This window comes from Lissotriton helveticus, chromosome 3_1 (genome assembly GCF_964261635.1).
Source record: "Lissotriton helveticus chromosome 3_1, aLisHel1.1, whole genome shotgun sequence".
NCBI classification, from domain to species: Eukaryota; Metazoa; Chordata; class Amphibia; order Caudata; family Salamandridae; genus Lissotriton; species Lissotriton helveticus.
Window position 1 is genome coordinate 500,604,567 of NC_136061.1, and position 25,431 is coordinate 500,629,997.

The window sequence follows — 25,431 nt, forward strand, 5'->3', positions numbered from 1 at the left end:
AATTCAGTCTGAATGGTTATCTGATCCCTAAGCACACTTTTTATTTGGATTTTTTCTTAGATTAGTTTTTTCAAACATAATTATGATTGACATAAGAGTTGTAAGAAATGAAACATTATCTGTAAAAACGGATATGGGGTCACAATACAAACCCCAAAATTCCATGGGTAATTAAAACAGAAGAAGGACTCTATATACGATCACAGTTATCAAGAATGGACTATGCATTTCTGTCAGCAAGACTGGCCTGGGCTGAAACATGTTAGAAAAACGTTTTTCTTCCTCTGTAAATAAAGCAAAGGAAAGAGATTTCCACTGTACTTCTTTACTTTGTGATTTTTTGGCAATATTTTCAGGAGTGGTCAACCTGAATGATGGCACCATCATAAAAGAATGCAGAACTCTGAAGGAGAAAATAATACTGAGTGCAAACTGGAGATATTGATCAAGCCACAGGGTAAGAAATATTCAGTATGAGAAAAGAAACAGACTGGCCTGCACTTGCCTTGTCAATTCACCCGGATTTTCAAGGGAAGGAGGCTGAATAATTTGGTGGACTGGGCAGTGGGGAATAGGATGCAAAAGAAGAGAAAGCTTCCATCATCTCCTTGTGTTTGCTTTGTGTAACCTTTTTCATTAAAATTACCTAACCTTACCACTTCTTGCCATACTAGGGTTCCCCAACCAGTTTCGAGTTGGTGCGAGGCTCATCAATGCATCATCCCCCTTGGAGTTGATGAGTTTTGCACAAAGTCTTATATAAATTGTGCCATTATCCACATAGTTTCCTAATTCACCTTAAGCTCCCTTTTAATTCAGTTTGTAGTCTCAGACTGAAGATTCTGTCTGAAAACCCATGTGACTGAACTGGCTAATTGCGATGTCTAGCTCATGGGTCATTCCCTTTTCCTCCTCACCACTTGTTAAGACAGGCTATAGCTAGTCAAAATCCCTGGTTGAGGAATGAGTGGGAGGAATGGGACTTCAGCAGATCTATCTCCTTCGGCCACACATGACACCATCCATGCATATGATGAAGTGGGGATTTCTGTATCTCAATCTCCTGGTATAATCATGAAATAACCCCACCACTGTTCGTATGGACCTTTTACGTCAAAGTAGAGAAATGAGGAGCAGTGATTTACATAAACAATACATTGTTAAAATAATATCATTGAGTCAATAAGGAGAGTTAGTGTGAGTTAACAGGTTTTATATCCAGATCTTTTAAGTTTTTATCTGTTTATTTATTAGACATTAATCTTAGATTTCAGCATTAGAAGTTAATATAACCCATCCATCAATATTTGATTATGAAATAGAACAGAATGTTCGTCAAAATCACAGTCAAAATAGTAATTATACAACAAGCCTGTTGCATAAAGGGATCTCCCTATTCGAAATAATATTTGGGTTAATAGAAGAAAGGTGTCAGTTAAGAAACCCACGAAGAGTTCTGATAAAAGAAAGATCAATGCGTGAGCATAAAGCTTTTGCAACTCAGACTAGAAATGTCATAATTTAGCAGACAAATAGAATTAGGGTAAGTACCCTCTCAGGTAGAAAAGTCTAGGAGATCAGAGACAAGTCTCTAGTCAAAATACTCTGCCCTACTTTCGGAACACTCACTAATATTAACACACAAGTTCTATGTTGCAACATTATTTTCTTTTGTATTCTTCATCAACCAATAGAATATCAGCCAACTCCTGGGAACAGGCTCACTCCCCATCCTCTCACCAGATCAGAATAGACTTTCAGACAGTAGTCTAAGGAAAGGTTTCAATGTTGTTTTCTTGTGGTCCAAAACTTCTTCCCATGAATCATTTTGTCGTTTATTATTGTCTCTTTCCGATAAGAACCTCACTATCAGTTGTCTAATACAAAACATGTGTCTATTTACTAACTAACAGTAGGCTTCTGACGTTGCAACGTCTGCAGCAAAGAGGATAAAACTATTCAATGTGAAAACAGGCCCTTCTGTGCTGATACATTATGTTTTTTATTTAACATGTCATCGACAGTTAGGCTAACAGTCCAGTATTTGATTTACATGCAGGGATATAACATTTAAGTATGGTAACCTCCAATTTTCAGTTGCTTTGTTTAAACGTAAAATTGTGCATATTATTAATATGTGTTTCAATAGCAGAAACAATTTGCTGCAGCACTTATAAGAACGTGCAGGCAACAAGCACCTTGCAGGTACCTACTGTGACATGAATTGAGGTGAGAGTGGTGGCATGATATATTTAAGAGGGATTCTGCACACTGAGGTTTTACTTTCACTCAATTTTTCAAAGGCTATTGGTTTGCTGTTTGCTAAAAAGGAGGAGTGTGATAATATGCCCTTCCTGCATTTGTTTTAACTTCATTTTTTTTCCGTAAGAGAAAACTCCAGTCAGCAGTTGTAACCTGTTTACCAATGAATAAAGGTTCTGTATTCTATTCGTTTATGCACTAGCACAATTGTAACACCACTCACATATGACTTCCGTTAGAAGAGGGAACACATTTGCATTATATATTAAATTCCAGAAGTTGGTGAGCATACAAGGGGAGAAACGTATTAACTATCAAAGATTGGACATACAGGGCCCATAAATCCCTCAATATATTATTAATATATTGTAACCTTTGTTTTAGGAAGACAACATTAAAAGACTACTACAAAGGTTTGACCAAACAATTGACCTCACAAAGGTAAAAATTCATACCTTTATTTTGAAATATCTTTAATTAAATGTACAGTGAGGAGAGATAGGGTTTTCACATATAATAACAGACAAAAGAGCTCATTCAGAACCCACCAGCAACATGTGTAGCAGATGAGGAACACCCCCTGGGTAAAGCATGCCACGAGGCCCTCATTAAGAACGGCTCGGATAACTCTTAAATATGCGCTAACATATGTTACTGTACAAATCTGTATTATGAATTTGGTGGCTAACACTGCCCTACTGCAATTTTCCCGGATACATTTTTATTCCCCATTGTTGAGAACAAACTTCTAATTGGCCCAAAAAACAGGCCACTCCCAATATGGCCCCCAGTATGGGCAGGTAGTCTGCATCCTTTTAAAAAATAAACTGAAGTAGAGTTAATAGACAAATAGGTGTCAGGATTTGAAAAGAAGGGAATTTTAAGCCTCCAATAAAGGTGCACCGCCCTAATTTGGATTTACATAAATGTTAGGAAGGAGTCGATGTCGTTCTTGTTCGATGTAGCTCTTCATAGGAGCTGATTGCTGACCGCTGGGGTTAGCGTTTCGGAGGCTGGGCGGACCAGATCTCGGACAATCAATCTTTGTTGCCCAACAATAATTGCTATCTTACAAAATTAAAAAGTCGGGAAAATTTTACTCGGTGAGGGCGGAGGTTTGAATGCTGCAGCTCTTGAATCACCTGAGCCGCCTGAGCAGAAAGATACTGCCGGCGTGGAAGACAAGAAGAGCTTCCAAAGCGCAAACTTACTGGTACAGTTGGACTGGAATAGGAGCTCTGGTGGTGCAATTGAGCACAGCTACTGTTAGAGCTGAGAGGAGAACGCCAGACAGCCTACGGGTGAGCGATAAGGATACAGACACGGATATGGCTCCTAAGTTGAACACACGATCTGCACGGACCGGCAAAAACGGAGGACAAGAGAGCTCAGGTACTGTAAACATTTCAACCTCTACCTCTAAGAGCAACTCTAAAGTAGCAGAAAGTGCTAATAACGGCAAAGGGAAAGTGGCGGTGGTTGTAGGAACTATTGAAGGGGCTAAAGGAAGCACGATACTGGACACTAGACAAATAACTAGCCCGGGGATATTCGATAAGAGGTCTGTTAGAAACATCGAGTCCGAGTCACTTACCAGGGGTGAAGTAAACCATAATTCTTCCTTAATTTCAATGTCAATCACTAATAACTCAGTGTCAGCATCGAATTGGCCTGCAGACCTGTCAGAGCATTCAGAATTGCTTGTGATTGAGGGCGAGGCTACAGGGGAGAAGAAATTAGAGGATAATCTCAATCAAAAGATTAAAACTCTGAATAGAGATGGTGCCTGGGTTGGAGAGAAGATAAGGTCTGACTGCGAGAAGGCAGTACCAATTGGAAACCAAGTAGAAGCGACAAAGAAATAAATACAGAAAATTTAGAGTCTTTCAAAAATCCAGAAATTGATCCAACATCCACTACTCAGCTGACAATAGACCCTAATGGATCCAATGGATTATTAGACCAGAATTTAACAAGCATAACAGAGAGCATACTAATAGACGAAGCTGAGGCAAATGAAGATGGAACTAATTTCGAATATGAAGAGGTGTCAGAAGGTGGAGATAGTGAGACAGAAACCACACACAATAGACAGAATAATCTTAAACAAACCGCCTCAAGGAAGACAAAAAGCAAAGCAAGGAATAAACTGAAAAAAGCTCTCGGCAAATCTGTCATTAAAGACAATTCTTCCTCTGTTTCTAAAACTGGGCCAAAGACTAAGATCAATGTTGATGACAGTCCACTCAGAAAATGGATACAAGCTAAAGGGGGAGTAAAGAATATGGCTTTTAGGCTTTCTGGAGCTAGTTTTGATGAAGACTTGCACCAAAAGGGGGGCAAGAAAATGACTTCTGGATTGGAGAATATTGGCCCCATAGCAAATGCAGGCACAACCATAGATAGAACTATATCGCCAAACGACACAGTTCAGAAGTATATGGCCATGGTCACAATAGCAGATACGAACTTGTCTAGCCTTACTCTAAATTCTCCAGTCGATTTGATCCGAGACCAAAGCCCCAAAAACTCCCAGTTAGCTGCATCGGAGATAGCTCCCAAACTTACGATGTCGAACGTTGGGATAGAGAATGATGGGGCGAACGATATGACGATTGATTCAGCGGAAGTGGCCCAATCCGACATGGCAATAGAAATATCTGAAACAAGCCATATGTCAACTTCAGATAATGTAGTGCCATCAAGTCCTCAAAATATTGAATCTGTTAACTTGACACGAGATGGAAAGGTTCCAAAAGCAGCAACTATGAAGACCAGCCAAACTTGATTACTATGGACACGATAATGCAGACTCTCATTGCTCAAAGACAAGAAAGCCAACAGCATTTCTTGCAGCTAAGAGAAGACAATACAAAAATCCAGGCTTTTATGAGTGAAGTATGTGAAAAGCTTGGGGGTGTTACACAAGAAATGGAAGGCCTTAAACAACGCGTCGTGGTAATTGAAGAAGGATCTACTCGCTCGGATGAGCTAATTAAACAACATGCCACACGAATATCCAAACTATAGACTAAGGTTGAGGATATGGAAAACAGGGCACGTAGGCATAACCTTAGGCTGTATGGTATACCAGAGAGGGCAGAGGGAGCTGACGCTAGGTCATATGTAGTAAAACTATTTCAAAAAGCGTTTAGTGATATATCTGACTGGGATTGGGACTCTCAATTACAGAGAGTACACAGACTACCTCTGTTCCAAAAGAACAAAAATAGCAAATTTCCGAGGCCTATCTTGATATACTTTGGAAATTTCTTGCTAAAACAAGCTGTGTTATTTAAAGCTAAACCTAATAGCCCTGTTCTTATTGACAACATATCATTTTGTGTATGGTCAGACCTAAGTAAGGAAACAATGGATAGAAGGTGGGAGCTTAGAAAGCTGATAGACTCCTTCAAAGCTATTAACTGTACAGTTTATTTACGAGAGCCCGCTCGGCTTAAGGTAATTAATAATGGGCGACCTTTCTTTTTTACTGATCAAGAAGAGGCGGTTATGGCTCTAGAAAAATTTACAGCCGAAAGGCAGAAATGAAATGGTTAGCTTGCAAGGCAATTGATGTTTGTACTTAAAATATCAGATCACGTTGGAACACCAGGGGGACAAAAATGGGTTGAATTTATGCATGGCATTTATTAGTTCTATGGGTCTTATATATATATAATTCACACACTGCCATATTAATTGTGTTTCTTGTGGATTTAACGAATAATTTTTTTTCAAAAAGAGGGTTGAGCCTATCCCCATGTTAGCCATTTCACTAGGCTGCCACACCAGCGGCAGCAAGGGATAGAGGGGTGCTCCCCCCAAAGGGACTTGGGAGGGAAGGGAAGGACTGGGGTGAGGGGGGGGGAAAGAAAAAATGGGGGAAAAATGCATTGTAAGGAAGAAATATGGTGTAGACAGAATAATGAAATGTTTTAATAAAGATCTAATGCAGAGGAAAGACAAAGAATTTAGACGTAAGCTATGTCTAAAACAAAATTGTTAATTTGGAATGTTGCTGGCCTTAATAGTAAGCAAAAGAGGAGACTGGTTCAAGAAGAGCTGGCTATGTATAAACCTCAATTCGCTCTTCTCTCGGAAACTCATATTAGTTACCAAGACAAGAATTTGCTTTTACAAATGGGGTATGAGCTCGTGGTGTGTTCAACCTTGGGTGCCTCCATTAGGGGGGTGGCCATACTGAAACAGAAAGGATTAGCGATAGAAATTATAAAAACATCATCAGATGTACGGGGGAGGTGGGCGATAGCACAACTACAGATGGAACACCAGAAGTTTGTCTTATGTGTGGTTTATGGCCCTAACATAGATGATCCCAAGCTATTTGAATACTTAAGTATTGAGCTACTAGAGTAGAAGGGAGAAACATTAGTGATGGGAGACTTTAATTGCGTAATAGACTATAAAATTGATTCTACCGGACACGGCTCTCCACCCAGGATGCGTAAGGTCAGATCTGCGATTCTTGAGGTAGGTAGATTGCTTAACATTAAAGATGTATGGCATCATAGACACCCTAACCTAGCGGGACACACATACTATTCATCGCCTCATAGATCTTGCTCGAGAATTGATATGGTGTGGGCAACCGATCGAATACTGAGTAATTGTAAGATTGAACTGTGTCCAAGGATTACTTCCGATCACAACCCTATATTATTAGAATTCGAGAATGGTGAGTCGAGGCCGGATCTAAGACAATTTACATTCCCGAGATATTTATTGACTGACTTGGGCTTTGTCACTTCCCTAAAGAAACATATTAAAGAATTTCTTGAATTGAATATTAACTCAGCCAAAATCGACGTAGTTTGGGACACATGTAAGTGCAGTATAAGGGGGTTCACTCAACAATTCTCAATGCCGAAAATCGTAGGACTACTAAAAAAGCTACTTCAGCTATATTGTTATGGGAGCAGAAACTAGCTGAAGAAACTAAGTCACAAAATGGAAATATCCAGGAGATAAGATTTGAACTATTAAAATTACAATCTTCTCTTAAAAAGAAGCTAAGAGACAGATATTGTTCTAAAATACATAAATATAAATTAAACCAATATGAAGGAGGAGATAGAATCGGAAAACTACTTGCATATAAAGTTGCGGATGAAAAGGCGAGAACTAACATCAAAATGATTAAAGGGTCCGATTTACAAGAATATGACCAACCAGAACAAATCCTTGGTCAGTTTGTTAACTACTACCAGAGCTTATACACTCCTGATAATACTCCTTCCAGAGCTAGAATCACACAATATCTGGATAAATATATGCCTATATCAAAAGATACGGTTAAGGAAAAATTGCAACTTCTTAACTCAAAAATAACACAATCTGAAATAAAGGGGAGGGGAACCAGACAAGGGTGCCCCCTGTCTCCCCTGCTCTTCGCTCTTTCCTTGGAGCCATTCTTAAACGCACTATCTATGCAAGGAAATATTCACCCATTTGTACATGGTGGAGAGAGTTTGAAAATTACTGCTTTTGCAGACGATATAGCTGTATTTACCACAGACCTAGTAAAAGCTACACCTGACATAATAAAAGAAGCTGTTCATTACGGCCATGTTTCAGGCTACAAACTAAATGTAGGTAAAACGCAGGTAATAGCCAACTATAAACCTGTGGCACCGATCCCAGGCTTATGTCAAAGTGCCATCTATTTAGGCATTAAATTAGCATCCAATATTGATAAAATTATTACGCTAAACTATGATCTTCTTCTAAAAGAAACAGAAAAGTCACTCAAAAAATGGCACATGATCCCGATTAGTCTTTTGGGATGTATTAATCTAGTAAAAATGAAAATCCTGCCGAAGGTGCTATATCTATTTAGATCTATCCCTTTGCAACCCAATAACATCTTCTTCAAAAAATTGGAGGGTATATGTAGCAGCTTCATATGGGCATACAAAAAAGCGAGAAGGGCGTTGAAACTGCTAACACTGACAACAGAAAAGGGTGGATTAACATTTCCTGATTTTAGGTTTTACTTTTTGGCTACTTTCTTTTGTCGTATTAGAAGCTTGTTAAAAAATGACAGTCCATTATTTTTTCACCGGCTTATGTTGGGATCGGACAGCAACCGATTTTTGCACCGCCTGCAAGACCCAAACTACTTCAAGCGAGTGAAATTTAAGTCAGCCAAGCACATCAAAATAATTTGGGACCAAATAATGACGATTGGGAAAATCTCATTCTATAACGCAAAGCTCAGATTATGGGACAATCCAGGGCTTCCTGATATCTTCTCTGATGGAGCAGGCTCCCTTTGGAAGAGACACGGTATCTATACATTAGGGGATCTTTATGGTCAAAACGTTTTTTGGGATTTTGAAGCACTTAAAATTATTTATAATTTAAGGGATAATACGTACTTTAAATATATTCAGATAAGGGATTATCTGCTCTCTAAAATGAAAATTATGGAAGCGATAGAATCAGACATACTTAAATGTCTATATTCTGACAAAGTAAAATCATTAATAAGTCTAGGGTATGGATATTTAATACAGGGTATAAATGAAGACTACACGAAAATAACTGCCAAATGGTCTCTCCGACTGGGTATGAATATTAATCCCTCACAGATCTCATATTCTCTATGTCACATAAACTTGATCGTCCAGTCTACTAGCTTGAGATTACAGACGTTCAGAACCATCACTCAACTTTACTATACACCACAGAGGATAGCTAGTTGGGTACGGGGTAATCAAGTAAATAAGAAAACTAAGTGCCCGAAATGCGACCATGAAGCGGCAGGCATAGAACACATGCTTTATTCATGCCCAGCGCTCTTGCTATTTTGGAAAGGACTGTCTGAAATCTTAAATAACAAACAAATTGTCACACCACCATTCTCAGCACAATTGGTCTTATTAGATATCCAGGAAACGAATTGTCCCTATAAATAACTAATAACTATTATCTTTGCATGTGCCCGGCTAGTTATCGCTTGATTATGGATATCTAAAGATATACCAGATGTCTTTGACTGGTGGCTCTTGATGAAAGAAATCAACACCATGGAACTGTCATTAGCAAGACATAGGGGCTTTAAGGCTCTACAAAAGAAGGAAAAAATCTAGTTAAACCTTTTTTGAATCATGATTTATATATGAACTAGAAAGAAAACAAGGCCAGCTTAAATATTAGTATATTATTTTGTAAGACTTTATTTCCTTTTTTTTATTATTTCTGTCAAAGTTTAGTATTTGTCAGATCTCTGCTTCTAACGTTTTTCCGACCATATATTGTCTACCTAATTAATATTGTAACTACTTATGTACTTTGTTTTCTTGAAATGTGTAACATATGCGTTCATTGTTCTTCCTTCAATAATAAAAACAATAAAAAAAAAAAAAGGAAGGAGTACCTCACTCCCCCTCTATTGGGCAGTACAAAAGGGACTGTAGCATCTATATCATGTATTTCTTTCTTGTGGCTAAACAGCACTTTACACCCATCATTAGAACGTTTCCTTGAAGTTTAGCCCTGTACAAGATGATACACTCAAGCACTCACTTGGTCTAAATGAAAACTTGGCAAAATATTTGTATTTGATAATTTACTCGTCTGGCTCCTGATGATGCAAGACTAAGGTAGCACATTCAGTGGATGCGAAAGAAAAGAACCCTCTGCCTCCATACAGAACTACTCACATTTTGGAGAACGGCATAAATGCTGCGGCCACATAATGTTTCTGAACTGGAAGGCTAGAAACTGCAAAGAAAAAGAAGAAATAGAGATCTTAAACAAATTTCCAAATGTTTACAATGTTATCATACAAACATAAAGCTCGACTCTTGCTCACAATATGTATATTTTAAGGACTCTTCTTGAGGGCCAGTAATTGTCTCTGGTTTCTTTTGATGAGATTACTAATTTGCATGTTAGACCTTCACTGCTGTTAGAGGAGCAATTTCTTGTTTTTTTATGTATTGCAAATTCTAACTCATAAATATGGAGCCACATTTCTTGAAATTTGCTAACACCTATCGAGTGCTTTTGAAACACTTGCAGGTAAGGCTGCTAAAAAGACAAATGTAACTTTCACTCACATTTCCCAAGCTTCTAAAACAGAGACGTTGGCGTGATACACATTTGTTTACATTGTGGAGGGTCATGTGCGTAAAATTGTATATTTGTTTACCCATTTTTCCTGTGTTTGACTGTAATTTGGTCTTGATTTATACCCATTTAGCAAATTAGAATATGTTTGCAAATTTTAAACCTGTAACCAATGCCTACCACCAACGTCAGGGGGTGCTACCATCGAACCCATTTAATGGTTCATGTGACAGTCGAAACCTTCAGAGACAGTGGTGGTCTTTGTCTACTCACCCTTGCACCAATGCCATACCATGATCACCACTGTAGTCTGCCTGTATGTACTGTTCTTGAAATGTTGTGATTAAATTCTCTCAGAACTTCTCACCAACGAAACAAAGTAATTAACAGAGCATTGCTGAATTTACCTGAGTATCAATGTAGAGTTATAACCTGCTGCTGAGGGCAATACAAGTTGTAAAATGCCCGAACCGAAGTTATAGGCCCAAGCCGCAGGCAAGGACCTATAACAAAGGTGGGAAACCGGCTCAGGCCTTTAACAAGGGTGAGGACCTTTAACAACTGTTACAGCTCAAAGCAGTAGGGCTGTAAGACTATTATAACATTCCATGGAAGCACAAAAGACATTAAGAGGATGCTGAAGAAGCCATTCATATTGAATGAGGAAGCTACACCCAGGACCTTTGGCATGATTTATCATAGGCAACCGCATCCCTCACAACCATACGGCTGATGACGGATGATGTTAAAAGTTCTGTCCACTGGGAAATCCCCTTGATGAATGTGGGACCACAGGAGCTGCCAAAGAGGGTATGCAATATGACTAACTCGATCATTACCTTCTCAGCAGTGTATCTTTAGTATTAGAACATTTCACTCACGTGAGGTAACATGTTGTAAATTAAAAAGCAAGGGACAGAAGGACCTACATTGAAAGGTTGGCACAGAAGGTCTGTAACAGCTCTTCTTTCTCCTTAGACCTTCACTGCCTTCAATGAAGCGCTCAACTTTCCAAGGTTCTACTGCATGTACGTGTTGTTTGCTGCACCACCCCAACGGTTATTCCACAATACTTCATTTTAATCCTTTTGAACATCTGCCTTGCTAATTAATCTAGTGGAATGAGGGCCGGAGGAACCCTACTGTGGCGAGAACAATGAAGCTCTAATGCGCACAAGAGTGGTACAATGTGCAGGTCCATCTGTGGGGTGTGCACACCCTGCTTGTGCAAGCAGACCCTTAGAGTTGGGGTAGAGTGGAGCAGCGCTCTGGCATAGTGTTGGAACACTGGCAAACACAGTGAATGAAGGTAAGAAGTAAAGAGCCGCAGAAACGTCATAAGATGCTTCCTCACAAGCAGCAATGGCACAATATTGAACAATATTAACATTAAAAGATATGTCTGCTGAAGGTCATATTTTTGGGTACATGGAAACCTTACAAAACTTAAGGATAAAGGCTTTTTTAGTCTACTGGAGTGTCTTGGCGGGCGGGGCACAGGCAGGGGGTGTATACATAATTTGGACACATTATAAAATGGTAGCAGCTCCAATTGCAAGTATGTGGAACCGTTAAGACAGTGATGGCTCCCAAGAAGAATAAAGGAAAAATGTAACAACACTTTTATCATAAAAAGGGAAGCATTTATTTTCTTGCTCTTTTGGGATCTGTTTATACCTGAGCATTTAAATAACATTTTTAAGAATAACAACATAAAATCGTGCCCAACCTTCATTTGACTTGCTGTTGTAATGTTTGGCAAAGGCTTTATCTTTAGGGATATCCGGGTACAAATATTTCAAGGGGTTCAGAGGAGCATTTTCGGCCTCAATGACTTTATAATCCCGTATGATATCCGCGAATGGCAGGGCGTTCAAACTGACTTTATTGTATGGTGTTACTGAATGAAACCTTTCTTCACCTGCAGGGGAAAAAAGAAAGCACAAAATAACATTTAAAAGAAAATCATATGTCACTGTAAATCTCACACCAGGCCTGATGACCTGACAAATGGTAGACTTGCAAGGCATAATCAAGCCTCTGACATGGGAATTGTGTTTTTGAAGCATTCCATCCCCGAACAAATGCATTCTAATTTACACATATATAAAGATCATAATGTCAAATAAAACTCTTGCTAACATTTCAATAAATTGTTTAGATATTTCAGATGTTTCATTAAATATGCTTCTGCTGAATAACAAGTTATAAATATATTGAAAAAAACAGCATGAAGTTTTGTGGGTGGCAGTAGTTAATTTCGAAATGGTCGCATGACACCAACGCATGGTGATGTCACATAGTGCAGCACTGGCACCAATTGATGCTCCACAGGATGTAGAGTGTCTGGTCTTTGTATCCCCACAGTGATGAGGACAAGGGGCTACCCCTACACATGAGATGCACCATGAAACAAGTCCTCATATGGGAATTGCCGCACACCTTCTACAGAGACTTCAGACCATCCAGAACGCCGCAGTCAGACTCATCCTCGACCTTCCCTGATGAACCCGCATCATACCCTACTTCAGGAAACTCCATTGGCTCCCTGTACAAAAGAGATGCCAATTCAAGCTGCTGAGTCACACACAGAAAGCTCTACACAACCACTGCCTGAACTTCCACCAACCATTGAGAAAACTACACTACACTTCCCTTTCGGTTAGCCATGCTCCCCTCAGCTACTGAAGCAGAAGTGGAGGACGCTCCTTCTCCGGAGTCACAGCAAAGACCTGGAACAGCCTCCCCACGCACGTCCGGACCATCATCTAATTTACGGAATTCCAAATGGCCCTCAAGACCAGGCTGTTGGAATAAGCCTCCGGGGCCTACAAGCGCTTGGATAGCCTATCAAGTGATTAGCTGCTCTTTATAAATCCTGATCGATTGATTGACCTTCGGAAAACTCACAGATCCCAGATCATGTGTGGAGGATCATTCTATGCTACCTAATTAATTGAAGCTGGGTCAAGTTGCCAGGTATTACCAACTTTGAGCAGAGAGTTGACCGACATCTTCTATGGCCTCTGTTAGGATGGGATGTTGTCTTCATGGTAATGATGTGTACCCATGCCCTCAGTGCCCAACTGTACTGTTGTCTGGATCCCCAATGGTGATTTTTGTTATCATCAGCGAACACGGATCATGTGTGTGAACCATGACATAGGCCTGTTTCACGGACTGCGGTCTTCTTGGACCAGGAGGGATGCCCAAAACGCTACCCTCACAGTGGTGGAAGGCTACCGCCTTCACCAGGACACGAGAGTGGTGGTGTGGTGGTAGCAGAATACCATGGAGTGATCAGTAATGGTGAATAGAAGCTTTTACTCTGTGTTACTGCAGCGAGGTCTACTGGCTCTCTTACCTGTTTAAGAACTCCGCAACTGAGAAGTATTGACTCTGCGTTAGTTGTACGGGTGCCTGCGAAGGGTACAGTACAATGATGAAGCAGTGCATGTTTGATTACTACATGTATTGCTTGAGAGGAATACATTACATGACAGATGTAGTGCTGTCCTGTGCGTGCGCAGCAAAAGCATGTGCTGGGTGTATCTGTGCTGATGTGAAGTACAATACAAGAAGCGCGGAGACTGCTCTTTGATTCAGTGATAAATCACAATTAAGGGTCCTGGACACATCTCACAAAGGGAGATGAGGCTGATAAAGGGATCGTTAGGAAGGAGTACGTTTGGGGGTCTGGGCTCAACCTTTTGAGACACATATCACTGTGGCTGACATTCAGGTGTGAACTTCGATCACTCCCATGAAGAAAGAAGAAAGGAAGAAGTGCCCACTTCAAAAGAAGCAGATCCGCCACATAAAAGTTGAAAGACAACATCCTAATTCACATTTGGTTTCAGGAAAAAGACTATAAGAAGGGGAGGTTGAGACCCCCAAAGTTTGTCAACTGTCAAGCAGCCAGGTAGGCTTTGTGAGAATGGGAAGCTATGCAAGATTTCTGACTGTGACCAGGACTGGGGGTCAAAGCCTGCTACTCTCCCTGCTGGATGAGGGGACATCACACAGGTAAATCAAGACCACCTGCCCCGGAACTAGACCACCTGCGCCTGCCTGCTTGCCAAGACCAGTGTGCCCTGTGAGAAAGAGGAGAGCATTGGAGGGAGTGAAGTCCAATGGGGAGCCCTACCTGTAGGGCTCCCCATGTGAGGTGTGAGGATTTGGCTATTCACTGATCGGGCAGGCCTGTTTTTGGCAATCCCCGTTTGTCAGTAGGGGCCACCATTGATTGATCCAAGTATCGAGCGCAGTGCGGAGGGCACCAAGCCCACATGGCCTCATTGCAGTGACCCCGCATGCCAGAGGGGGCCATTTGTGAAAAGGTTGTGTGACCAGTATGCCAGCACTTGGGAGAACTTGAGTGGCAAATGCCAGAGGGGCCACCATGGTGTGGAGGATAGCACCTGAGGAGTCTACGTTGCTTCCGGAAGGTACCGCAGCTATCCAATGTGCCAGGAAGAGCTGCCAGGACCAAATCATCAAAGATTTAAGGTCATTGCATGGGACTAGACTTAGGCTGTAACAGTCGGTCTAGTCACTCTGAAGGATCTGCCCTAACTGACCCCCGTGGACCAGGAGGAAGCAGAGGTAGACGACTACCCCTCACGGGACTCCAGTTGGGATCTGAAGGACTGAATTCCCTGCCAAAAGGAAGAACTTGACGTACCACATCGCTGTGTGCCAGAAGCTGCTCCAATTACTCGGGCAAGCAACCGCGTCACTCCAGAGGGTGAGCCTGCACCCGCCTGAGGCTGCAGCATGTACTGTGAGTAGCCCGGCTTCTCTGAGCATAATTTGATCCTGTGAGTGCCTGTGCTGAGTGTATATCAATCAGGAATGCCATACTCATTCTTAATGGGATGTATGACATTACAACGCATGCTTTTACATCGCATGCTTTTACATCGCAGTTTTTACAACGCATGCTGTTACAACGCATAGCACTTTGGGGTGCTGGATAGTGAATAGTTTAATTTACTATTCCAACTACAGTCCCCGTGGATAGTAGGGAAGGTGTTGGATAGTAAATTAAATCTATTCCCTATCCTAGAGCGCCCCCCAGCGCAATGCGTTGTAATGGCTTGCGTTGTAAAAGTTGCGATGTAAAAGCACTGCGTGGTAAAAGTTGCGTTGTTAAGGATGTTTCCCTTCTTAATGTCATCACACATTCTAAAACCCTTACCATAAAGTTCCCGGAACTTAAAGCATACCTGAGCTCTCCAGGTTTGAAAATTGAAAGCTCTCGTTCCTGGAGTTGAAGCTGCGAAACAGTGGTATTAATGGCAAAGGATGTGTGATTAGTCCCTCCTTTTTGTGATGAGGAATATATATATAGGGCCTTATTTATGAGGCCTTGTGACAGTTTTGCGCCTCCGTTGCGTCAGGCGGCGAAAAACATGCCTCCTGTTGCGCCCTATTAACGAAGGGATGCATCTAAGCAGATGCGCTACAATATACCTGCGTCAGGTATCATGTATGCAGGGTAGGCGTTTCCAAGTAAGTAAGCCTCATAGAAGTGACGCAGTGAAATCGACGATTTCTACGAGATTTCACTGCGCCACTTCTAGGGTGCAAATGTGTCAATACCTTACGCCTGCCTCACAGCAGGCGTAAGACTGATGCAGGCCCTTTCACATGGTGCCTGCCCCATGTGAAAGGACACAATGCTGGAGTTGCGTCACTTTTGTGACACACTCCAGCAGTGCGTCACTTTTGCACCTACAGATACGTCGGAACAACTGAAGTACCTGTAACTCCTTGCGACATGATGCGTCATACAGTAAATGTGACGCATCCATCATGTCGCAAGGAGGGCGCATTGAGAAGTGACGCATCGCTGCTTTCATGCAGCGATGCGTCACTTCTCATAAATGAGGCCCGTATATAATATTTTGCCTCACTGGCCTTTGGGGACCCACTGTACTTCCCCTCTGAGAGAGTCACTAAGTCATGGTCATTGAAGCATCATAACCTGTCGGTCTCCCCTTGTTGCCATTTCGCCATATATCCTAATTGGGAGGCCAGCTACTAGCACTGAAGGTGAGGTACTCTAACTCCCCTCCGCCACATGATTTGTACATGTTGTCCATCTGAGTCAAGGTTTTTCCATCCCATATGAATGTTATTATATACATCTTGGTGCCAGAAGATTTCCTCTATTGTGAATGAAAGTAAAGCACGTAGATAGAAAAACGTTTGGAGAAATGTCATTTTAAGCACTATGATTTGTCAAATCCGGTGGTAATGTGTGGTTAGGCATAAGTGGAGATTCAGTGAAAGCAGGGTACATAAATATTCAGTGTTATATATTGGCTACATAAAGAGGCCCTCAGATTTTTTGAGATTTATACAGAGATGCACTATTTTCACAGTACTCTTTTTCAGAATCTGAATCAAGTTCCTTTTAGACTATTTTGTTAAGACCAACGACAAAATGATATTATATGCAAACATCAAATGTTTGTAAGTGTTTTGGTAGAAAGTGACGCCTTTTAGTTGTGGGTGTTCTTTCATCTTCTTCAGAAGGGAATCAAAGGAGAGAGTGAACAACAAAGGGAAGTGGGGGCATCTCTGTCAGGTTCCCCGCTATATGTCGTTTTGATTCAAGAGCTTAATCTTAACTCTGGCCTCGTAGGGGCATCAGGCGTTTCCCCGGGGGCTGGAAGGATGGAGGCTGGTTTTGGAACAGTGGGGACCATTTTTTAGGTCTCACCTGAGCCAGCGCATGTTGTGCTCTGGCAAGACATTTAGTAACTGGGTTTTTAAAGTGCTACCCAGAGGCTTTTGCCGGCCACCAGTTTGCTATCACGCACAAGCGCGCGCGCGACGCGCACAGCTTCCACAGAGAGCGGCCTCGCGAACGCGCCACTTGCATAACTGAGCACCGCCCTTCAACACACGCGCCTTTATTTCTGCACGGCGCCGTGCAACTCTTCACCTGTTGTTGGTTGCTTCCTGTTCCCAAGTTTACATGGCGCTGCTTTGACTGAATTTAACTCCACGTCACTGCTTCCAATACAAATTTAAGGAGTGGCAGAGGTGAGCACCGTGCTTTAACACCCAGCATGGGTGTGTGCCTTTATTTATAAACAGTGCCGCTTTCACTTTAAGCTTGACTTTATTTGTTCATGATCGGCGCCGCTTGCAGAGCTGAGCACCTTGTTTTAACACATGCGCCTTTATTTCTGCACGGTGCCATGCAACTCCTTCCCTGTTGTTGGTTGCTTCCCGTTCCTGAGTTTGCTAGCAGGCTACAGCAGAGCTCCCTATCTCTCCACGTTGGATGCTTGCAGAGGGGCATGTAGTAAGAGACTAGTCGGGAATCCACAGTTGTTTTGGAAGACAGGGTTGCTAAGTTACACCCACCACCCCTCTGAGGTTGCAGCTCTTTTTTATTTTGTTTAATTTACATTAAATCAGGATTCATTTTCAGTGCCGTCATTTCATCTCCCGGCGCCATATTCTACCACCCACTCACCCCTCCCACAACACTGCTTGAACGCCCCACCACCCCTCCGCGATCGCGCTTGGTAAACTCCCTACTGCCAAATAGTCTACTGCGTGTTCTAATTATCACTGAAAACATTCAGGCTCCCCTTGCATGTCTCCTTCCCTCTCTCTGTGCTCACCCTCCCCTTCTTTTAGCCCGTACATTCCTGCTTAAAGGCATCCACACCACCCTCATCCTTTTCATGTCTCCTTCCCCTGCATGCTGTATGTTTGTTCGGACAGCAGGAAAGTTGTGCTTGCTTAGTGCTGGGGGCCCATGGGAGCTATACTTTTAAAGCCACATTCCCAAATGGCAACATGACTCGTACCTTCTCCCACCCGCTAACTATTGACTCTAAAGTAGCTGATGTTCACTGTAAGCAAAACATAAACAAACATATGGTTCACTGACAATCCGGTAGCCCTCATACATTACTTTAGGGCACTTGAAAGGTGCTAAAAAAAATTAGTAATAAGCAATTGCATTATAAAGCCAATAGCTCTAACTCAAAGAAAAGTGAGTCCTATTGCATTGCAAATGCTTGTTAAAAATGTGCTATTGAGCTCTCCATTCGAGTGCATCTGCAAGCCGTCTTCTTTCCTCCCCGGTGTGTTTACCCACCATCTTCTCTTCTCCCAGGCGTGTTAATCCACCAACCCCGCCGTTGTTTTTAAGCCATTGCTTTTAACCCACCATGTCCTAATCCCTGCTGTTTTACTCTCCCATCCCCTGCTTCAGCCACCTCCCACACCCTCACTCATGTCCCACAAGGTATTGGAGTGCTTTACATCAGCACCATGTGCATTACACATAGACAATTTAATTTATTTTGTTTTTGCTATTACACACAGGAGGATTAAGTGATTTGCCCAGGATCACAATATGTTGAGCCAACGCCAAAACGCTATTCTGCTTCCCCAGTTCCAAGGACGAGGCACGAATGAGAACCACCCAAAAACCAAAGGGATCAGCTTTTTAAAAAAAATAACTTTTTCATGTGTATTATGTCTGTTCCCGACCCGCATGCATAACGCATACTTCACTTGCAAACACTCTATTCCACCCATTATTCGTGTTTACTTGTCGCTCTGGCCTGCAATAAAGCTTCCACTTTTAGTTAGGCTCACCGTACTTATATTTCAACTTTAAAGTACTTGTTCTGTACGGGGGGATATCACTAGAAGGCTGTCGCTCTTCACACAGCTTTCTGTTATCTCCCTTATTAAGTTAAGTAGCAGTGTCGACACGTGGTTTTTGCAATGGCGGACACTTTTTTGGGGTTTGCATTTGCTGCGTGCTATGCGCTCTTTCATAATGCACATGTCGCCGTGGTGACACTGCTGCTACTGCGGGGGAAGCTCACCCACACGCTGGCTGCAGGCCGCCTAGTCCCCGGGATGGGCATCTGCTGCTGCAATCTCTCTGGCTGCCACCGGTGCCTGGACACAATGGTACTTCACAATGCATTTTCTAAAACCATTTTCTAAAGGAAGCGTTGTTTTGCTGCACTTTTTACTGCAGAAGGGGATATGGATAACTGGAAGGCTGGGAGATGCGGCAGAGGGTATGGCGGTCAACTGCTAGGCTAAGTCTCGTCTAAAGTCCTTGTTAGGTGTGTGTGTTGCCCTTGTGGGGAACAGCTTGCAAATTGGTTCTTTCTACCTGCAAACTTGTACCATTGTGGCTGTTCACTCTGTTTTGCTGGACACTCTCCTTCCCTGAAATCACATTTTTAGCCCCAAACATTTCCAAATACAACAACAATGCCAGGCTGCCATCCTCTCCGAATTTATAAGTGCCACATACAAAAGCAAAATTTCAGCATTTCCCATTTTGTAAATCGGGTTTACATTTTGTTTTTCTAAATGCCTGTTTTATGCACCTAACTTGTAATACATTTCACCAAAACAGTTGATAATCTGGCCCTTGGCCTTAGGCCTAAACAGAGACCCTGAAAACAACATGCTAATATTTCTATATTTGGCACATTGGCAAATATCACTATGTAAAAATACCAACCCCCTTAGCGCACCATGAATAGACTTTTGCTCCATGTTTGCCCTTAGCATACATCTTTGTGTAATATACATTGGCGCAAGTATCATAAAAGGTGTGAAGTGTGTTTTCTCTTTTTTGCACCTGTGCACAGTTTTCCCAATATGACACCCCTTTATGTTTCTGTGTTATGATTTTGATTCTTTCTATCTAGGTTATTCATCCCAGCCTGGAATAAAGGGCAACTTCAGAGAACGAGAAAAAAGTCCAATTGAAATAAAATCCTGTAACATGTCCTTGCTTTTTATGTGTTTGCAATATGCATGTTTGGTTTGCAATTGCTGTATTGAGAGACAAGTCTAAGTATTCAATGTATGAACCTGTCACACGCAGCACAATATCCTTGGTGCAACAACATCAGCTGTTGCATGGCCTAACACTTATAAGGTCCCAAAAGCGAAACCTATTGGCTATGCCAATGCTTGTGTTTTTGGGGGCTGGTTTTGCACAGTGCTGCAATATTGGCCCCCAGTAACAAAAGCAGTAGTGCTGAGGGCCGGCTTAGTTAAGCAGAAGTGCTTCACACTAGCACACTCATCCACCCTCTGACCCCACCCACCCCCGGTCGATACAATACAATTGCCAGGGCTACTTTGTGTTCTCAGTCCGGCCCTGCTCATTCACCTGATCATATTTGTTTGTCTTGTTAATTCTATTACGCTCCTTTAGGATGTTTCATATGTTGTCTCTCATTTACGTGACAGCCTTTCTTTTTTGTTCTCCCTCAGTTGGACTGGTCACTCTCTTTAGTGACTCTGCTGAGATGTTGGATCACTCTCTCCTTGCTGGTTGTGATTCCAATAATGTCAGGACAGCTTTCCTTGAGTCAGCTTGGGACCCGCCCCCATTTCTCTTTTTCAGTTGTCATCTCTTATGGTTCTACAGGGGACAAGTCCTTCTCCTCTTCAGCCTCAAGCACCAAGGTCACTTGAGCTTCCTGAATGGATGTGAAGCCCTACTGTCGTCCCTCCCACTGAAAAATCACTTTGAAAAGGCGCCCCCAGCGGTAGCTGCTGCCTTTAGATGTCAAAAAGCTTGAAGGCTTTTTGTTTCATAAGAGTGACGGGGTTGAGGTCTTGGAAAAGTTGTATCTGCATCCCATTTAAGGAGATCAGCACTCCCTTACATGCCTTGGACATTATGGCCCCTTTGGCCATACAAAAATAAACCCGTACAAGAAAATTTGGAAATGGGGCTCCTGCTCATGACAATGGGAACACACGTAACACTCTGTCTACTCTTATCACTCTCCTTCTGTTCTTTCCAATTTTGCATCAAAGAGGTCAGCGATATTTCCCTGCAAGCCACTGTGGGCTATTTCATGAGTCAATGGATACCTATGTTGTTTTTCCTAGAGTGATTTTCCAAGTCCTCACACTTTCCCTGGAGAACTGTTCCTCGAGCATCAGCACGCACCTTTAAAGATTTTGCCAGTCTGTGACCTGCTAATCCAGATTGGTTTCCAGATCATGCGCTCTGTCCTCTAGATCATTGATATCCTTCAGCATTTCCTTCAAGCCCTATTGTAAGTCGTCATTTACTGTCTCTGTCCTCTCCTTGATTTACAACAAGGCTTGCAGCAGAACATCTTTGGGGATGGACTGGGCTGCTTCCCCCTGTTGATCTGGACTCATCACTGATATACCCTTCTTCATGTCACCTTTATCATGGCCCATCTTGTTGATTATGTCCTTTGGTAGCAGCTTTTTGATATTCAACTCCTTCTTCCCTCTGATCCCTCTAATATTCCAATTTAGTGTTGAGATTATGTTTGAGCTGAAAGCATGTCCCTCTCCTTATTGACCAGGCTATCTCTAACAGGGGTTGGGAGGTTTCTTCAGGGCCCGGCTTTCTGTGATGTTGGTCTTGTTCGGAACTTTTAACCATTCTAACTTGTGGTCAGGCCTGTAATCTCGCCTACGCTGTTCCCTGAGGATTAGGCAGAGCACTGGCTTTCACCTTCTCACCATGGGATTCAGCGTATTCAGCGTGGTGGGTGTCAAGAGTTCTAATCACTTCTGTTAGCCAGATTGTGGTCAGATTTCCTGGATGTGTGGGCCCGCACTGTTTTGCATGTTTGAGTGTTCACCTTATAGTTTCTATGTAGCTTGTAGTACTAGTGGAGTGGGGGGGGTGTCCACTCAGCACTACTTGCTGAACCTTATTGTTATAAGTTAGCCTCCAGCTATGTAGACTCCTGTACTTTATCCTACCTCCCTTTCCCTTCTTCCTCTCCTTTAACGTCCCCTTTACCCCTCTAGCCTTAACTTAGTTGGTACGTTCCTAAGGTTGTTTAGAATGTTTATGTGGTATTTCGTTTCCTCAGATGGAGCCAGAAGATATGGAAATAAAGATTCTATCTTTCCATGCAATGTCCCCTTCATTACAGCACTTGTGCTCTTTATGACAGCATACAGGGCACCCCTAGCTTTTTCTTGCAAGGCTAGTTGCTTCAGATTATTACTGGCCTCAGTTCTTGCACTTGCTGTGGAGGCCTCCCTGTGGGTTCGAGACACGCTTCTCGGAGGCTAGAGTCCTCATTTAAGGCAGTCTCCTGGCTGCTTCCATATCAAAGCAATGCCAATGTTCCGCTATCTATGATTTCTGGGGACTAACAATGCCACGAAACCCCAGGAATTTGAGTGATTTGGCCGAAGGAACCAGGCATCCTCCATTGTTCTTGCTCAGCAATGTCCCTAGATGCAATTTGTAGCCAGTGTTAGTGACTACCCCATCACTTTATAAACTGAGATAAGAACCAAGTTCTGTGCACATGTTTGTATAGTAATAGGTCCTGATGGCAGAACTCAACAATAGAGCCACTGTTCATTTGAATGAATGAGTCTCAAAATCCAGGTTTCGTATGTAGAAAAGATTTATAAGTCAATCTTGATCAGTACATTAAACAATAGCCAGCCGACAAGTGTTTCGTCACACCGTGTAGAGGATGTGACTCATCAGTGCTGTGATTTTCTATTTTAATGTTGATCGCATTTATAAACTGTGCACTCCTGTGTTAGCTGCCATCTTCTCAAATTTCAATTTCTAAACTGGAAATAGGGAAACTGCTTAATGGAGGAAAAATATATCACTCAAATCCTGATGTGCTTCCAAGAACACAACTCATTTAGTCATCATAATTAAATGACAGTCACAATCTCTTAAAATATCTATGACTTTTCCATCGTGATTGTATGAATAACACAAATATACATGTTATTTTATCTTCGTTCTTAACTGAACTTGGGTGAAGATAGGGTCTTCAGGATTAATTGCTGACTTTGGAGCATGTAAACCAGGCTTCTAATCCTGGCTTCTGCACTTAATGATTCTAGGCAAATCACCTCATCTCAATGTAGTTCCAGCTGTACCCAGAAGTAACACGAACATGTAAAAAACAACTGTTTTCTAGTGCTGTCTAATACTATGCAAAATGGCAGCTGCCCCCTCAGCCTTTCTCATGACATTCGGGTTTCTGAGACGCCGCCTCATTTTTTTTTGAGTTTTCTAAAGCGCACATAGCGGCCCTGAGGCGTCCAAGCGCTGAGAATACCAACTGGGGCTTAGGTAGGGAGTTTACCCACTACTAGTTGATGAACAGCAGCGTTTTCAGCTGTTTGCGGAAAGAAACAAGGTCGGGGTTAGATCTTAAATGCTGGGGGAGGGCATTCCACAGCTTGGCTACATTATACGAAAAGGAGCGGCCTCCGCAGACTAGGAAAGACCGGGGATTTGCGGCCTCTCAGAAATCGCCGACGGACATTGGCTCGGGGGCTGGGCCCTCGCCCCCCTCTCCTCCCCCCCGGCGACCGGTCTGGGGAGATACTGCGGCGAAGCCCCTGGCGCGGGGCTTTGACGGCGAGCACTACCAGCGTCCGGATATCAATTCTGCCGAAAGCGGCGCTGTACATCGCTTGCACCCGGGAAGATTTTGGCGGCGCTGCGGAGCATGTAGGAGGTGAAGGGGTAAGAGCAGCCACACTCCGTGTTGCCGTTTTTCCATTGGACTGGCTGGGTTGGGGAGATCCGTGACTGCACCCTGCTAGCCTACCGCATCACGCACATCAGGGCTGCGGGGCCTACACCGGCTTGGTCGGCCTCGCTGGCCAGTGACACAGAAGGGACTTGCCTGCTAACCTACTCGCTAGGGGCTGTGGCGCTGGGGAGGTGAGACCCGCGATCCTACGCTGCCCCGCGTCACCATACACGCGCTCTAGCGCTGAGACTGTCTGCGGCCTTACAACTGCGACCAGCGCGCCTCGGGCCTGGTGCTACTCTGCAGGGCCACGGAGGTGCATGAATTTCTGGCCTAACCGGAGCTGGCGCGAGACATCGTGAGGCCGACTCCTGGGAGCAGTCATTGAGTCCCTAAGAAGAAGGGAGCTTATATACAACGCTGCACAGGCTCTTTGACCGGGTAGCAATGGACCCTTTCTCCGAAGAGATCCAACAGACACAGATCACGCACTCCTCGCATGGTGGAGGATTCTGTCGCGCCAACTATCCCTGAGTTTGGCTATTCCCACTGGAGGACAAGAATAGAGGGAAGTGGGACTCCACAGCGCGACCGGCACCCCTACACCCAGCCCCGGCGACAGGGTGCAACAGAGGACCACTTCCTGCACAGCGTGTCTGCTCGCGCACACCATAATCAAATCTCCTCTAGCTGAGATACTGGCGGCCTCTTCACTGGCGGCGGCCCGGACCCCGAGGCGCGACATGGGTCGCAGCGATGCCAGGCAGTCCAAAATACCATTTGAGTCCAAAAAACCTGCCAAAGGGACTCCAGATGCGGAGGAGAACCCAGCCGCACAGACCCCCCAGGACGACGATTGGAAAACGCTCCTGCTTGGCATGAAGCAAAGCCTATCGACCATCGATGCCAAGATTGACACCATTAACACGCGCATGGATAGTGTTGTGACGAGACTGGAACAGCATGACACCCGCATCAAAGAAACCGAGGACAGGATCTCTGTGCTGGAGGACGGGGCATCAAAGATCACCAGACAGGTCACACAAATGGATAAACTGCTCAAAGTAATTGCGGACAAAAATGAAGATTTAGAAGCGAGGTCCAGGCGCAACAACATCCGCGTCCTGGGCCTTGCGGAGACCACGAACACTGGGAAAATGGAGATCTTCATGGAAAAACTGGTGGTGGAATTGTTCGGGATGGAATCTTTCTCCCCACATCTAATAGTGGAAAGAGCACATAGATCTCTTGCTGCACCTCCTCCTCCTGGGCTGCCCCCGCGTCCCATCATCGCCCGCTTCCTGAACTACAGGGACAGGGATGCAGTTCTTCATCGCACAAGGGAGCTGGGCACAGTGACATATGGCAACACGACACTTTCCTTCTTTCCTGATTTTAACCCCTCAGTTCAGGACGCAAGACGCAAATTCGCCGCTGTAAAGAAGAAACTACAAACCCACGAAATCCCATATGCCATGCTTTACCCTGCGAAGTTAAAGGTCACTCATCGTGGCACACAACACTTCTTTCACAA

At 43.2% G+C, this 25,431-nt stretch overlaps 1 protein-coding gene across 1 annotated transcript in view; it reads right to left on the reverse strand.

Annotated features, from left to right (window-relative positions):
* Positions 1 to 25,431, reverse strand: part of LOC144823261 (signal transducer and activator of transcription 4-like) — a 754,354-nt gene that overhangs the window by 120,117 nt on the left and 608,806 nt on the right. The window contains exons 20-21 of the mRNA XM_078681615.1: positions 12,089 to 12,280; positions 9,951 to 10,011 (exon numbers count right to left, since the gene is read on the reverse strand). Coding sequence (XP_078537741.1) covers positions 9,951 to 10,011; positions 12,089 to 12,280 — 253 coding nt within the window. The remainder of the gene's footprint in view (positions 1 to 9,950; positions 10,012 to 12,088; positions 12,281 to 25,431) is intronic.